At 33.7% G+C, this 17,500-nt stretch overlaps 1 protein-coding gene across 3 annotated transcripts in view; it reads left to right on the forward strand.

Annotated features, from left to right (window-relative positions):
• The window catches only part of LOC144440057 (uncharacterized), a 57,787-nt gene extending 48,914 nt beyond the window's left edge, over nt 1-8,873 (forward strand). For 2 of the 3 annotated variants that reach the window (XM_078129298.1, XM_078129299.1), the window contains 3 exons: nt 4,582-4,727; nt 5,325-5,603; nt 6,121-8,873. In XM_078129298.1, the coding sequence (XP_077985424.1) occupies nt 4,582-4,727; nt 5,325-5,603; nt 6,121-6,153 (458 nt within the window). In that variant the 3' untranslated portion in view covers nt 6,154-8,873. The remainder of the gene's footprint in view (nt 1-4,581; nt 4,728-5,324; nt 5,604-6,120) is intronic. The other variant, XR_013481157.1, reaches the window with a different exon arrangement.
• The last annotated feature ends 8,627 nt before the right edge of the window (nt 8,874-17,500 follow it).

Raw genomic sequence — 17,500 nt, forward strand, 5'->3', positions numbered from 1 at the left:
GATAGTATGGCTAAGTGTGTTCTGTTACAATTGATAGTGTGGCTAAGTGTGTTCTGTTACAATTGATAGTGTGGCTAAGTGTGTTCTGTTACAATTGATAGTGTGGCTAAGTGTGTTCTGTTACAATTGATAGTGTGGCTAAGTGTGTTCTGTTACAATTGATAGTGTGGATAAGTGTGTTCTGTTACAATTGATAGTGTGGCTAAGTGTGTTCTGTTACAATTGATAGTGTGGCTAAGTGTGTTCTGTTACAATTGATAGTGTGGATAAGTGTGTTCTGTTACAATTGATAGTGTGGATAAGTGTGTTCTGTTACAATTGATAGTGTGGCTAAGTGTGTTCTGTTACAATTGATAGTGTGGATAAGTGTGTTCTGTTACAATTGATAGTGTGGCTAAGTGTGTTCTGTTACAATTGATAGTATGGCTAAGTGTGTTCTGTTACAATTGATAGTGTGGATAAGTGTGTTCTGTTACAATTGATAGTGTGGCTAAGTGTGTTCTGTTACAATTGATAGTGTGGCTAAGTGTGTTCTGTTACAATTGATAGTGTGGCTAAGTGTGTTCTGTTACAATTGATAGTGTGGCTAAGTGTGTTCTGTTACAATTGATAGTATGGCTAAGTGTGCTCTGTTACAATTGATAGTATGGCTAAGTGTGTTCTGTTACAATTGATAGTGTGGCTAAGTGTGTTCTGTTACAATTGATAGTGTGGCTAAGTGTGTTCTGTTACAATTGATAGTGTGGCTAAGTGTGTTCTGTTACAATTGATAGTGTGGCTAAGTGTGTTCTGTTACAATTGATAGTGTGGCTAAGTGTGTTCTGCTACAATTGATAGTGTGGCTAAGTGTGTTCTGTTACAATTGATAGTGTGGCTAAGTGTGTTCTGTTACAATTGATAGTATGGCTAAGTGTGCTCTGTTACAATTGATAGTATGGCTAAGTGTGTTCTGTTACAATTGATAGTGTGGCTAAGTGTGTTCTGTTACAATTGATAGTGTGGCTAAGTGTGTTCTGTTACAATTGATAGTATGGCTAAGTGTGCTCTGTTACAATTGATAGTGTGGCTAAGTGTGTTCTGTTACAATTGATAGTGTGGCTAAGTGTGTTCTGTTACAATTGATAGTGTGGCTAAGTGTGTTCTGTTACAATTGATAGTGTGGCTAAGTGTGTTCTGTTACAATTGATAGTGTGGCTAAGTGTGTTCTGTTACAATTGATAGTGTGGCTAAGTGTGCTCTGTTACAATTGATAGTGTGGCTAAGTGTGTTACATTACAATTGATAGTATGGCTAAGTGTGTTCTGTTACAATTGATAGTGTGGCTAAGTGTGTTACATTACAATTGATAGTATGGCTAAGTGTGTTCTGTTACAATTGATAGTGTGGCTAAGTGTGTTACATTACAATTGATAGTGTGGCTAAGTGTGTTCTGTTACAATTGATAGTGTGGCTAAGTGTGCTCTGTTACAATTGATAGTGTGGCTAAGTGTGTTCTGTTACAATTGATAGTGTGGCTAAGTGTGTTCTGTTACAATTGATAGTATGGCTAAGTGTGTTCTGTTACAATTGATAGTGTGGCTAAGTGTGCTCTGTTACAATTGATAGTGTGGCTAAGTGTGTTCTGTTACAATTGATAGTGTGGCTAAGTGTGTTCTGTTACAATTGATAGTGTGGCTAAGTGTGTTACATTACAATTGATAGTATGGCTAAGTGTGTTCTGTTACAATTGATAGTGTGGCTAAGTGTGTTACATTACAATTGATAGTATGGCTAAGTGTGTTCTGTTACAATTGATAGTGTGGCTAAGTGTGTTCTGTTACAATTGATAGTGTGGCTAAGTGTGTTCTGTTACAATTGATAGTGTGGCTAAGTGTGTTCTGTTACAATTGATAGTGTGGCTAAGTGTGTTCTGTTACAATTGATAGTGTGGCTAAGTGTGTTCTGTTACAATTGATAGTGTGGCTAAGTGTGTTCTGTTACAATTGATAGTGTGGCTAAGTGTGCTCAGTTACAATTGATAGTGTGGCTAAGTGTGTTCTGTTACAATTGATAGTGTGGCTAAGTGTGTTCTGTTACAATTGATAGTGTGGCTAAGTGTGTTCTGTTACAATTGATAGTGTGGCTAAGTGTGTTCTGTTACAATTGATAGTGTGGCTAAGTGTGTTCTGTTACAATTGATAGTATGGCTAAGTGTGTTCTGTTACAATTGATAGTGTGGCTAAGTGTGTTCTGTTACAATTGATAGTGTGGCTAAGTGTGTTCTGTTACAATTGATAGTGTGGCTAAGTGTGTTCTGTTACAATTGATAGTGTGGCTAAGTGTGTTCTGTTACAATTGATAGTGTGGCTAAGTGTGTTCTGTTACAATTGATAGTGTGGCTAAGTGTGTTCTGTTACAATTGATAGTGTGGCTAAGTGTGTTCTGTTACAATTGATAGTGTGGCTAAGTGTGCTCTGTTACAATTGATAGTGTGGCTAAGTGTGTTCTGTTACAATTGATAGTGTGGCTAAGTGTGTTCTGCTACAATTGATAGTGTGGCTAAGTGTGTTCTGTTACAATTGATAGTGTGGCTAAGTGTGTTCTGTTACAATTGATAGTGTGGCTAAGTGTGTTCTGTTACAATTGATAGTGTGGCTAAGTGTGTTCTGTTACAATTGATAGTGTGGCTAAGTGTGTTCTGTTACAATTGATAGTGTGGCTAAGTGTGTTCTGTTACAATTGATAGTGTGGCTAAGTGTGTTCTGTTACAATTGATAGTGTGGCTAAGTGTGTTCTGTTACAATTGATAGTGTGGCTAAGTGTGTTCTGTTACAATTGATAGTGTGGCTAAGTGTGTTCTGTTACAATTGATAGTGTGGCTAAGTGTGTTCTGTTACAATTGATAGTATGGCTAAGTGTGTTCTGTTACAATTGATAGTGTGGCTAAGTGTGTTCTGTTACAATTGATAGTGTGGCTAAGTGTGTTCTGTTACAATTGATAGTGTGGCTAAGTGTGTTCTGTTACAATTGATAGTGTGGCTAAGTGTGTTCTGTTACAATTGATAGTATGGCTAAGTGTGTTCTGTTACAATTGATAGTGTGGCTAAGTGTGTTCTGTTACAATTGATAGTGTGGCTAAGTGTGTTCTGTTACAATTGATAGTGTGGCTAAGTGTGTTCTGTTACAATTGATAGTGTGGCTAAGTGTGTTCTGTTACAATTGATAGTGTGGCTAAGTGTGTTCTGTTACAATTGATAGTGTGGCTAAGTGTGTTCTGTTACAATTGATGGTGTGGCTAAGTGTGTTCTGTTACAATTGATAGTGTGGCTAAGTGTGTTCTGTTACAATTGATAGTGTGGCTAAGTGTGTTCTGTTACAATTGATAGTGTGGCTAAGTGTGTTCTGTTACAATTGATAGTGTGGCTAACTGTGCTCTGTTACAATTGATAGTGTGGCTAAGTGTGTTCTGTTACAATTGATAGTGTGGCTAAGTGTGTTCTGCTACAATTGATAGTGTGGCTAAGTGTGTTCTGTTACAATTGATAGTGTGGCTAAGTGTGTTCTGTTACAATTGATAGTGTGGCTAAGTGTGTTCTGTTACAATTGATAGTGTGGCTAAGTGTGTTCTGTTACAATTGATAGTGTGGCTAAGTGTGTTCTGTTACAATTGATAGTGTGGCTAAGTGTGTTCTGTTACAATTGATAGTGTGGCTAAGTGTGTTCTGTTACAATTGATAGTGTGGCTAAGTGTGTTCTGTTACAATTGATAGTGTGGCTAAGTGTGTTCTGTTACAATTGATAGTGTGGCTAAGTGTGTTCTGTTACAATTGATAGTGTGGCTAAGTGTGTTCTGTTACAATTGATAGTGTGGCTAAGCGTGTTCTGTTACAATTGATAGTGTGGCTAAGCGTGTTCTGTTACAATTGATAGTGTGGCTAAGCGTGTTCTGTTACAATTGATAGTGTGGCTAAGCGTGTTCTGTTACAATTGATAGTGTGGCTAAGCGTGTTCTGTTACAATTGATAGTGTGGCTAAGTGTGTTCTGTTACAATTGATAGTGTGGCTAAGTGTGTTCTGTTACAATTGATAGTGTGGCTAAGTGTGTTCTGTTACAATTGATAGTGTGGCTAAGTGTGTTCTGTTACAATTGATAGTGTGGCTAAGTGTGTTCTGTTACAATTGATAGTGTGGCTAAGTGTGTTCTGTTACAATTGATAGTGTGGCTAAGTGTGTTCTGTTACAATTGATAGTGTGGCTAAGTGTGTTCTGTTACAATTGATAGTGTGGCTAAGCGTGTTCTGTTACAATTGATAGTGTGGCTAAGTGTGTTCTGTTACAATTGATAGTGTGGCTAAGCGTGTTCTGTTTTACAGTCAAATATTCATGAGAGCTGTTTTAGTCCTTAAGTATTCATGATGATTGTTTTACAGTCATTAATATTCATGATGGTTGTTTTACAGTCATAACAAAAGACCAGAGAATATGCTACACTGGGGTCCTGTCAAATTCATGAAACTTTTCCAGCTAAAAATTAAAATGCAATATTGTGTGAAAAAAACAAATAATCTCAAAAACGTTTTCTAACTTTTGATTTCAATGTAGGGTTATCTCCTCTTCACTTAGCAGTCATCTCTCATCAGACAACAAAGAGAGTGTTTATTGACAACAATGCTACAGATATTATGGTTGATAATTCATACAACATGGAATTACTAATTCGTTATATGCATGCTGATGTATCCCTGCCTGTAAGTATGTCAACAGATATAATAATAGGGAACTTGCAATCCAGACTGAGCATGCTCAGATGCAAAGGACTATGGGATTATCTGAGGTTATCGTAATACCTAATCTGGAGCTACCGATAAAATAAACCTCCCACAATGGTCAGGATGACTATGAATAATTAGTTGTGGTTAGAAATAATGTAACATTATGGTTGACAATACTAATTGATTAGTATATATTACCACATTTCCCATAATGCAACATTCAACATGGCGGTTTTGCAAGTTCCCTATTAGATGATATTCCCCAAATTTTTCTTCGCTTGTCAAGGAAAATATGAGTGACCTAAGGGGCCTTTCCACTAACTGTTGCTAGACTCATAGTAACAAAACAGGTTATGAGTATTTTCCAGCTGAATAACCAAAAATATTGGAGAATAACTTAGTCAATGTCATCACAAATTGATTTCTCAAATAGAAAGCCAGGCTAAAATTGTTTTATATATTGAAAATTAAAAAAAGTGCCTTATCCTCATTTGTATGGGCACTTTAAACGGGACATGTGCAAAATAAAATATAGTAGTCTGAAATTTATTGTTTTGTTTTTTTATTTCACAGGATGGTAAGGCAGGAAAGACAGCTTTACATTATATAGCTGAGAAAGGTGACAGTAAAATGATGCCTCAACTATTCAACATGGTGGATGATGCAAGTGCTATAGTCAATGAAACTATGTTTAATGGTAATACAGCTTTACATCTTGTAGTTGGTAGTGGTCGGAAGGAAGACGATATCCTGAAACTAGTACAAATATTGTTTGACTACGGAGCAGATCCAAGCATCCAAAACTCAGAAGGAGAAAAAGCTATAGTCTATGCACAGAAATCTCATTTAAAGGTAAGTGAAGTGAAGGGGAGGGGTTTGGTGGCAGCAGCATGGACAGGTAGGCACCCAGATAGACTGTATGTATGTATGTATGTATGTATGTATGTATGTATGTATGTATGTATGTATGTATGTATGTATGTATGTATGTATGTATGTATGTATGTATGTATGTATGTGTGTGTGTGTGTGTGTATGTATGTGTGTGTATATGTATATATACTATGTATGTGTGTATATATATATATAAATAATTACATATATGTGTGTGTGTGTGTGAGTATATGTGAGTATATGTGTGTGTGTGTGTATGTGTGAGTATATGTGTGTGTGTGCGTATGGTACGTACATGTACATACAAACATGTGTATGTGGGTGTGTGCAAATATGTAGCTTAAAACAGATGGCTAGACATACGGATATATACAAAAAGACAAAGTTTGAGGAAAGACTCTACAACCAGAGATATACCCTAGACACAAAAAACGATTGTAAATCATTACTAATTTATCATTATTACTGTTTCCAGGTGAAGAGGAGACTGAGAGGCCATTCGCAGTAATCTCATTGGCTTGTACCCAGATGATACAAGAAGCCTGCATTCTGATTGGGTGACAGGTGAAAGAAATACTAATTGTGACTAACAAAAATGAAGAACAGAAGAGACTTTGAGACAAGTCTGTTGAAATGCCAACTTTGTATATACTTACCAAAACTCAATGTAAAAAAATGAAAAAAAAATGAATAATTTAACAAAATTTATAGCATTTTTTGAACACTTGTTGTTGTTTTCATAACTTTCTGTGTTTCAAAACTTCAAAGTTGTGGATTTTGATTTATAACATAAGTGATACTGATCCATTTGTTTTGTCTAACATAAAGATTAACCTTTAACTTCTGACCTTTAACCCTTTCAGTACCAGCTGTTGACCTTTAACCCTGTCAGTACCAGACAGACTTGTGTACAATATGTATAAATGTTTGTATGTTATAACCTTTGTAAGTCATTTGATCTGTCAAGCTGATCAATATTTTTGGTCCAATTTATTTGAGAATAGTATGACTTTGTAGCTGTTTGTCTACTTGAATACAAGAATTTTGACTGCAAAGCTAGAATTAAAACTGAGATATCAGAGATTTGACAAGGGAAAGTTAACGATCTAGAATATAACCATGACCATGTACATAGCAACTGTATATTCAAATGTCTTTAGAGAAAATCTAGCTAAACTTATAGTATTATGTATTAAATTACAGAAATACAATTATGTGTGTTAAAGTAACTAAGTATTTGAAAATAGAAAGAAAAGTGCCTAGCAACCATGACCATACACATATTGCATAGCACCACATAATGTGGTGTTTTCTATAGTCTTTCTAAAGTATGGTGTATATCAAGCAACTGATAAACCAATGCAGAATTCACAAACAGAAGTGAAAGTCCTTAGCAACCACAATTATGTACATAGTGACTGCAGAATTCACAAACAGAAGTGAAAGTCCTTAGCAACCACAATTATGTACATAGTGACTGCAGAATTCAAATATTTTCAGGTAATCTTTCTAAGATAATGTTTGATAAGTGATAAAATAATGCAGTCCATGTGTTCATTCAAAGAGAAAAACATTTGACAAACAAATGAAACTCCTTAGCAACAATAAATATGGACATGGTAACTGCGTAATTCAAGTGTTTTGAGATAGTCTTGCTAACTATAAATATTGATTAGCAAGGAAAAAGTAGAGTTGTTGACCGAAATAAATATTCAAAAACACAAACAATACTCCTTGACAACCATGATTATGTACATAGTAACTACAAAATTGAAGTGTTTTAGTAAAAGACAGCCATGTGTATCCTGAGGAATGAGTGTTCAAAAAAGCAAAATCAAAAAGTAAAATAAAAATGTATATAAACCAGGCTATGCCATAACCATACCCATAGTAACCAGGCTATGCCATAATCGTACCCATAGTAACCAGGCTATGCCATAATCGTACCCATAGTAACCAAGCTATGCCATAATCATACCCATAGTAACCAGGCTATGCCATAATCGTAACCATAGTAACCAAGCTATGCCATAATCATACCCATAGTAACCAGGTTATGCCATAATCATACCATTAGTAACCAGGTTATGCCATAAACGTACCCATAGTAATTGCAAATATAAGGTAACCGAAAAAGCCTTGTTTAGCAAATAACAATTACTCAGTTCTGTGTTTTCAGGGAATAAGCATGTGAATAAATTATCTCCCTAGTAACCATAATCATGTCCATAGCAACAGCAAAATTCAAATGCTTTAAGGATAAAATTAAGGAAATATAAGCTGTAGAAAAAAGGGATTAGCAAATTTAATAAATGTGGGGAAAAAGAATGGAATGTCTTTGTATATATTATCAGGTTTTGGAAAAAGGTGTATAATGTCATGTTGGTTGTATGAATATCAAAATAGTTTATCATCTCAAATATGACATATATGTATGTTATAAAGTTTGGCAATAATATGTACTGCTAGTGTAAGATGATGACAATGTAAGTATAAGTACTAGTATGACAATGCTGGTCATTTTTATGAAAGTATTAAAAGTAGTAGTGAAATTGAAAGTGATACATTTAAAGACAATCAGTTTCATGTTTTTTACAATTTTGTTGGGTTTTTGTTATTGTTCATAAATTTTTATGGGGGGGGGGGCCTCACCCTTGTAGGAATTGGTTTCTAGCCTAAACTCTATATACATGTTAAGTATATTATAAAACTGGGGTGTCACTGTTAATGGGGTGCCACAGTTAATGGGATAAGGGTTATGAATAGATACCATACCTATCTAGGATTCCTTACCAAGCTTTTGATTACATGTAATTACTAGAAAGCAATAAAGTTTTATCACATCGTAATATTTCAGATCCAAAAATGTACATTTACTTAAAAATTCAAAATGATGTTTTTTTTAGTATTTATAAAATAAACAGGACTATTCAAAGTTAATAGTGATATTTAATGCTACAAAATGAGGCCTCTTTGCAGCAATGGAAGGTCCCCCTCCCCCCTCCCTTGCCCCCCCCTCATTGTGACTAGCAAGGGATATAAGACTGTTACCAGTTACTTCTAGCAGTATGTACTCCATGATAAAATGCTACAAAAAATAGTCCTTTTCATATTAGATGTAACAAACCAAGGAGAAAATCCTCCTTTTTTACACATCATAGATTTTTTTTAGGAATTCCATGTGATTTTTACACAGGATAGTATTATTTATGTTTCTCCACACACAGACACACACACACAGACACACACACACAGACACACACACACAGACACATACACAGACACACACACAGACACACACAGACACACAGACACAGACACACACACACACATACACACACAGAGACACAGACACACACACAGAGACACACACAGACACACACACACATACACACACACACACAGACACACACACAGACACACACACACACACATAGACACACAGAGACACAGACACACACACACAGACACACACAGAGACACAGACACACACACACATACACACACAGACACACACACACAGACACACACACACACATAGACACAGAGACACAGACACACACACACAGACACACACAGAGACACACACACACACACACATACACACACAGAGACACAGACACACATACACAGACACACACAGACACACACACACATACACACACACACACAGACACACACACACAGACACACACACACACACAGACACACACACAATAGATTTTGTACTCAGAATCATGTATATCTCTATTTCATTGATATTAGTAGAGTCCAATATTTCTAATACTAGTTTCGTATTAAAAATGTGGTGATTTATAAGGTTTTTTGTAACATACTATTATATCAAAATACATTTATGTTATAACCATGTAGACATGTTAGTATTTCTAGAAATTAAGTGTATCGCTATCTTTTATTTGTTTGAATATTTACTTAATGTTGTTTGTTTGTTTGTTTGTTTGTTTGATGTATCGTTTTACTTTCCAGAATTTTTTTATTACATATGTACCAGTCAATATTAGTACTAGTGTGTTTGTATGGTATTTGCACTGTACTGCAATACTAAAAACTGTATAGAATACATGTATGCAGTGATGTCAATGAGTATGTTGTCATTCCTCGTAGATGAACACAAAACCATGGTCTAGGTGCAGAGTCTGATTTTAGTGAAAATTTGCTGTACATTCATGATAACAGAATTGAATATATGATTGCCAGCAGTGTGACTATACTTGGGGGTGGGGGGGGGATAGGGGTAGGGGGTGGGGGTGTATCAGTGTTTCCTGCTCCAGACAGATACTTTGACTTTTTATGACTTTCTTTCTCAGATTCTAATTATTGCTATCGATACCAAAGTGTATATAATTTCTATGTAGCGCAGAACTTTGTAAATGTGCACATAGACACTCCGGATCCATGGACACAAAATTCTGTACACTCTACATAGTTATCATTGTCACCTCTCCTCCTTGGGCTGCACAGCTGGCAACCACTTATTTTTGTCCAAGCACAACAATCACCATTTTATATTCATGTAAACAGTACATATATAATTTAATAAGAGAACTCCATCATGTGTGAGTGTCAGTGTTGGTATTTCAGGTATTTGCACTTTATAGTGTTTGTGAGATTTCTGTTACATATTGACTAGTGAAGCAAAGTTTACACGTACAGCTGTATAGAACATTAATGTTGTCAATCCATTACCTAGTGTATCTCACTGTCATTCACATGTCATGGGCGTCTTTTACGTTTTTATGTTATTTCCTTGTTTGTTGTTGCTCTTTTTATTGGATTTGTTTGATATGTATTCAGTTTTATTATCCAAATATTGGATAATTCCTTTGTCAAATCAAATTCAATCTTACTTAGTTTAATAAGTTTTTCATATATAATATAATTTTATGATTACCTATTTACACTTTTGCATATCTGACATTATTAAGAGAACTGTAGATTTTAATTGTTTTTCAGTCGACAATTCAAAAATATGATTACATTTTAAGATTAATTAGTTCCGCTTCACTGCACATTTTATGCAACGGCTACTTCTGCTTTTACTTGTATCTATGGTAACCACTGAATGTACTTGTATCTATGGTAACCACTGAATGTACTTGTATCTATAGTAACCACTGAATGTACTTCTATCTATGGTAACCAGTGAAAGTACTTGTATCTATGGTAACCAGTGAATGTACTTGTATCTATGGAAACCAGTGAAAGTACTTGTATCTATGGTAACCAGTGAATGTACTTGTATCTATGGTAACCACTGAATGTACTTGTATCTATGGTAACCACTGAATGTACTTGTATCTATAGTAACCACTGAATGTACTTGTATCTATGGTAACCACTGAATGTACTTGTATCTATGGAAACCAGTGAAAGTACTTGGTGTCTCTATTTGAACTACAGTATTCAAAAACTTTTGTTTGACTGTGTAGAGATTTTAATTTGTTTATTGCTTGGTTACAATGATTATATTTGGTATTTTAAAGTGATAGTTTCATTTATACTCTAGGTTTGTGAGAACATGTTATCAAATATTGATGTCTGCCATTTGTTAATCTAATCTAGATGTTATGAGTTATTGATTAAATATGCAAAAAAACAAGAAAATAACATAATTGTGATGTCAGTTTATGTGTGTACAACTATTGTAAACCAAGATATAATAGTGATGTCAGTTTATGTGTGTACAACTATTGTAAACCAAGATATAATAGTGATGTCAGTTTATGTGTGTACAACTATTGTAAACCAAGATATAATAGTGATGTCAGTTTATGTGTGTACAACTATTGTAAACCAAGATATAATAGTGATGTCAGTTTATGTGTGTACAACTATTGTAAACCAAGATATAATAGTGATGTCAGTTTATGTGTGTACAACTATTGTAAACCAAGATATAATTGTGATGTCAGTTTATGTGTGTACAACTATTGTAAACCAAGATATAATTGTGATGTCAGTTTATGTGTGTACAACTACTGTAAACCAAGATATAATTGTGATGTCAGTTTATGTGTGTACAACTATTGTAAACCAAGATATAATAGTGATGTCAGTTTATGTGTGTACAATTACTGTAAATCAAGATATAATAGTGATGTCAGTTTATGTGTGTACAACTACTGTAAATCAAGATATAATTGTGATGTCAGTTTATGTGTGTACAACTATTGTAAATCAAGATATAATAGTGATGTCAGTTTATGTGTGTACAACTATTGTAAACCAAGATATAATTGTGATGTCAGTTTATGTGTGTACAACTATTGTAAATCAAGATATAATAGTGATGTCAGTTTATGTGTGTACAACTATTGTAAACCAAGATATAATTGTGATGTCAGTTTATGTGTGTACAACTATTGTAAACCAAGATATAATAGTGATGTCAGTTTATGTGTGTACAACTATTGTAAACCAAGATATAATAGTGATGTCAGTTTATGTGTGTACAACTATTGTAAACCAAGATATAATAGTGATGTCAGTTTATGTGTGTACAACTATTGTAAATCAAGATATAATAGTGATGTCAGTTTATGTGTGTACAACTACTGTAAACCAAGATATAATTATGATGTCAGTTTATGTGTGTACAACTATTGTAAACCAAGATATAATTATGATGTCAGTTTATGTGTGTACAACTATTGTAAACCAAGATATAATTATGATGTCAGTTTATGTGTGTACAACTATTGTAAACCAAGATATAATTATGATGTCAGTTTATGTGTGTACAACTACTGTAAACCAAGATATAATAGTGATGTCAGTTTATGTGTGTACAACTATTGTAAACCAAGATATAATAGTGATGTCAGTTTATGTGTATACAACTATTGTAAACCAAGATATAATAGTGATGTCAGTTTATGTGTGTACAACTATTGTAAACCAAGATATAATTGTGATGTCAGTTTATGTGTGTACAACTACTGTAAACCAAGATATAATTGTGATGTCAGTTTATGTGTGTACAACTATTGTAAACCAAGATATAATAGTGATGTCAGTTTATGTGTGTACAACTATTGTAAACCAAGATATAATTGTGATGTCAGTTTATGTGTGTACAACTATTGTAAACCAAGATATAATAGTGATGTCAGTTTATGTGTGTACAACTATTGTAAACCAAGATATAATAGTGATGTCAGTTTATGTGTGTACAACTATTGTAAATCAAGATATAATTGTGATGTCAGTTTATGTGTGTACAACTACTGTAAACCAAGATATAATAGTGATGTCAGTTTATGTGTGTACAACTATTGTAAACCAAGATATAATAGTGATGTCAGTTTATGTGTGTACAACTATTGTAAACCAAGATATAATTATGATGTCAGTTTATGTGTGTACAACTACTGTAAACCAAGATATAATAGTGATGTCAGTTTATGTGTGTACAATTACTGTAAATCAAGATATAATAGTGATGTCAGTTTATGTGTGTACAATTACTGTAAATCAAGATATAATAGTGATGTCAGTTTATGTGTGTACAACTCCTGTAAACCAAGATATAATTATGATGTCAGTTTATGTGTGTACAACTATTGTAAACCAAGATATAATTGTGATGTCAGTTTATGTGTGTACAACTATTGTAAACCAAGATATAATAGTGATGTCAGTTTATGTGTGTACAACTACTGTAAACCAAGATATAATAGTGATGTCAGTTTATGTGTGTACAACTATTGTAAACCAAGATATAATAGTGATGTCAGTTTATGTGTGTACAACTATTGTAAACCAAGATATAATAGTGATGTCAGTTTATGTGTGTACAACTATTGTAAACCAAGATATAATAGTGATGTCAGTTTATGTGTGTACAACTCCTGTAAACCAAGATATAATAGTGATGTCAGTTTATGTGTGTACAACTACTGTAAACCAAGATATAATAGTGATGTCAGTTTATGTGTGTACAACTATTGTAAACCAAGATATAATTGTGATGTCAGTTTATGTGTGTACAATTACTGTAAACCAAGATATAATAGTGATGTCAGTTTATGTGTGTACAACTACTGTAAACCAAGATATAATAGTGATGTCAGTTTATGTGTGTACAACTACTGTAAACCAAGATATAATAGTGATGTCAGTTTATGTGTGTACAACTATTGTAAACCAAGATATAATAGTGATGTCAGTTTATGTGTGTACAACTATTGTAAACCAAGATATAATAGTGATGTCAGTTTATGTGTGTACAACTATTGTAAACCAAGATATAATTGTGATGTCACTTTATGTGTGTACAACTATTGTAAACCAAGATATAATAGTGATGTCAGTTTATGTGTGTACAACTATTGTAAACCAAGATATAATAGTGATGTCAGTTTATGTGTGTACAATTACTGTAAACCAAGATATAATAGTGATGTCAGTTTATGTGTGTACAACTATTGTAAACCAAGATATAATTGTGATGTCAGTTTATGTGTGTACAACTATTGTAAACCAAGATATAATAGTGATGTCAGTTTATGTGTGTACAACTCCTGTAAATCAAGATATAATAGTGATGTCAGTTTATGTGTGTACAACTACTGTAAACCAAGATATAATAGTGATGTCAGTTTATGTGTGTACAACTATTGTAAACCAAGATATAATTGTGATGTCAGTTTATGTGTGTACAACTACTGTAAACCAAGATATAATTGTGATGTCAGTTTATGTGTGTACAACTATTGTAAACCAAGATATAATAGTGATGTCAGTTTATGTGTGTACAACTATTGTAAACCAAGATATAATAGTGATGTCAGTTTATGTGTGTACAACTATTGTAAATCAAGATATAATTGTGATGTCAGTTTATGTGTGTACAACTACTGTAAATCAAGATATAATAGTGATGTCAGTTTATGTGTGTACAACTATTGTAAACCAAGATATAATAGTGATGTCAGTTTATGTGTGTACAACTATTGTAAACCAAGATATAATTGTGATGTCAGTTTATGTGTGTACAGCTACTGTAATCAAGATATAATAGTGATGTCAGTTTATGTGTGTACAACTATTGTAAACCAAGATATAATTGTGATGTCAGTTTATGTGTGTACAACTACTGTAAACCAAGATATAATTGTGATGTCAGTTTATGTGTGTACAACTATTGTAAATCAAGATATAATAGTGATGTCAGTTTATGTGTGTACAACTATTGTAAACCAAGATATAATAGTGATGTCAGTTTATGTGTGTACAACTATTGTAAACCAAGATATAATAGTGATGTCAGTTTATGTGTGTACAACTACTGTAAACCAAGATATAATTATGATGTCAGTTTATGTGTGTACAACTATTGTAAACCAAGATATAATTGTGATGTCAGTTTATGTGTGTACAACTACTGTAAATCAAGATATAATAGTGATGTCAGTTTATGTGTGTACAATTACTGTAAATCAAGATATAATAGTGATGTCAGTTTATGTGTGTACAACTCCTGTAAACCAAGATATAATTATGATGTCAGTTTATGTGTGTACAACTATTGTAAACCAAGATATAATAGTGATGTCAGTTTATGTGTGTACAACTATTGTAAATCAAGATATAATAGTGATGTCAGTTTATGTGTGTACAACTACTGTAAACCAAGATATAATTGTGATGTCAGTTTATGTGTGTACAATTATTGTAAACCAAGATATAATAGTGATGTCAGTTTATGTGTGTACAACTATTGTAAACCAAGATATAATAGTGATGTCAGTTTATGTGTGTACAACTATTGTAAACCAAGATATAATAGTGATGTCAGTTTATGTGTGTACAACTATTGTAAACCAAGATATAATTGTGATGTCACTTTATGTGTGTACAACTATTGTAAATCAAGATATAATAGTGATGTCAGTTTATGTGTGTACAACTATTGTAAACCAAGATATAATTGTGATGTCAGTTTATGTGTATACAACTATTGTAAACCAAGATATAATTGTGATGTCAGTTTATGTGTGTACAACTATTGTAAACCTGGATATTCACTAAAGACTTATTTTCGCATATTTCGCTGGAAAAGAAAACAACAAAAGTGTACATGACCACAACATATCGGTCTGGTAATTATAGTAAAAATTAGCCTTTGAAAGCTGGTGGAAGACTGTAAAATGGCAACAGTTTCTATAATAGTGAAAATATCTAGATTTACAGTTACAAGTATGTTAATTGATGGTGATGTACAAGTGTTGATATTAACTGGAATTCAATTTCAGATTTACTCCTATCTGTTGTTAGGGGCGATATCAATAGTTCAATGTAGGATAAAAAACTTAATTTATATACCTTGCCAGTCCTTGGCCTCATCCATTTTTAACTCTTTTCTCCCTTTCTGTTACTGGGGTTTCCCAACTTTATCAAAAACACTGTATATGTACATATATGGGTGTGTATACCGGTATATGTACATATATGTGTGTGTGTATACCGGTATATGTACATATATGTGTGTGTGTATACCGGTATGTGTACATATATGGGTGTGTGTATACCGGTATATGTACATATATGTGTGTGTGTATACCGGTATATGTACATATATGGGTATGAGTATACCGGTATATGTACATATATGTGTGTGTGTATACCGGTATGTGTACATATATGTGTGTGTGTATACCGGGATATGTACATATATGTGTGTGTGTATACCGGTATATGTACATATATGTGTGTGTGTATACCGGTATATGTACATATATGTGTGTGTGTATACCGGTATATGTACATATATGTGTGTGTGTATACCGGTATATGTACATATATGTGTGTGTGTATACCGGTATATGTACATATATGTGTGTGTGTATACCGGTATATGTACATATATGTGTGTGTGTATACCGGTATATGTACATATATGGGTATGAGTATACCGGTATATGTACATATATGTGTGTGTGTATACCGGTATATGTACATATATGTGTGTGTGTATACCGGTATGTGTACATATATGTGTGTGTGTATACCGGTATATGTACATATATGGGTATGAGTATACCGGTATATGTACATATATGGGTGTGTGTATACCGGTATGTGTACATATATGGCTGTGAGTATACCGGTATATGTACATATATGTGTGTGTGTATACCGGTATATGTACATATATGTGTGTGTGTATACCGGTATGTGTACATATATGTGTGTGTGTATACCGGTATATGTACATATATGGGTATGAGTATACCGGTATATGTACATATATGGGTGTGTGTATACCGGTATATGTACATATATGGCTGTGAGTATACCGGTATATGTACATATATGGCTGTGAGTATACCGGTATATGTACATATATGTGTGTGTGTATACCGGTATATGTACATATATGTGTGTGTGTATACCGGTATGTGTACATATATGTGTGTGTGTATACCGGTATATGTACATATATGGCTGTGAGTATACCGGTATATGTACATATATGGGTGTGTGTATACCGGTATGTGTACATATATGGCTGTGAGTATACCGGTATATGTACATATATGGCTGTGAGTATACCGGTATATGTACATATATGTGTGTGTGTATACCGGTATGTGTACATATATGGCTGTGAGTATACCGGTATATGTACATATATGGGTGTGTGTATACCGGTATATGTACATATATGGGTGTGTGTATACCGGTATGTGTGGAAGTAATCATGTGTCATAAGGCTAAGGGTGTGTTATAGACATACATGTGTCTTTGAACTAGAAATAACATTTGGTACTTCTCTCTAAACTGGAGGTGACTTGTGGTTTACCATTACTTCCTTGTTTATGGAATGGAGA

The sequence above is a fragment of the Glandiceps talaboti genome, chromosome 9, assembly GCF_964340395.1.
Source record: "Glandiceps talaboti chromosome 9, keGlaTala1.1, whole genome shotgun sequence".
NCBI classification, from domain to species: Eukaryota; Metazoa; Hemichordata; class Enteropneusta; family Spengelidae; genus Glandiceps; species Glandiceps talaboti.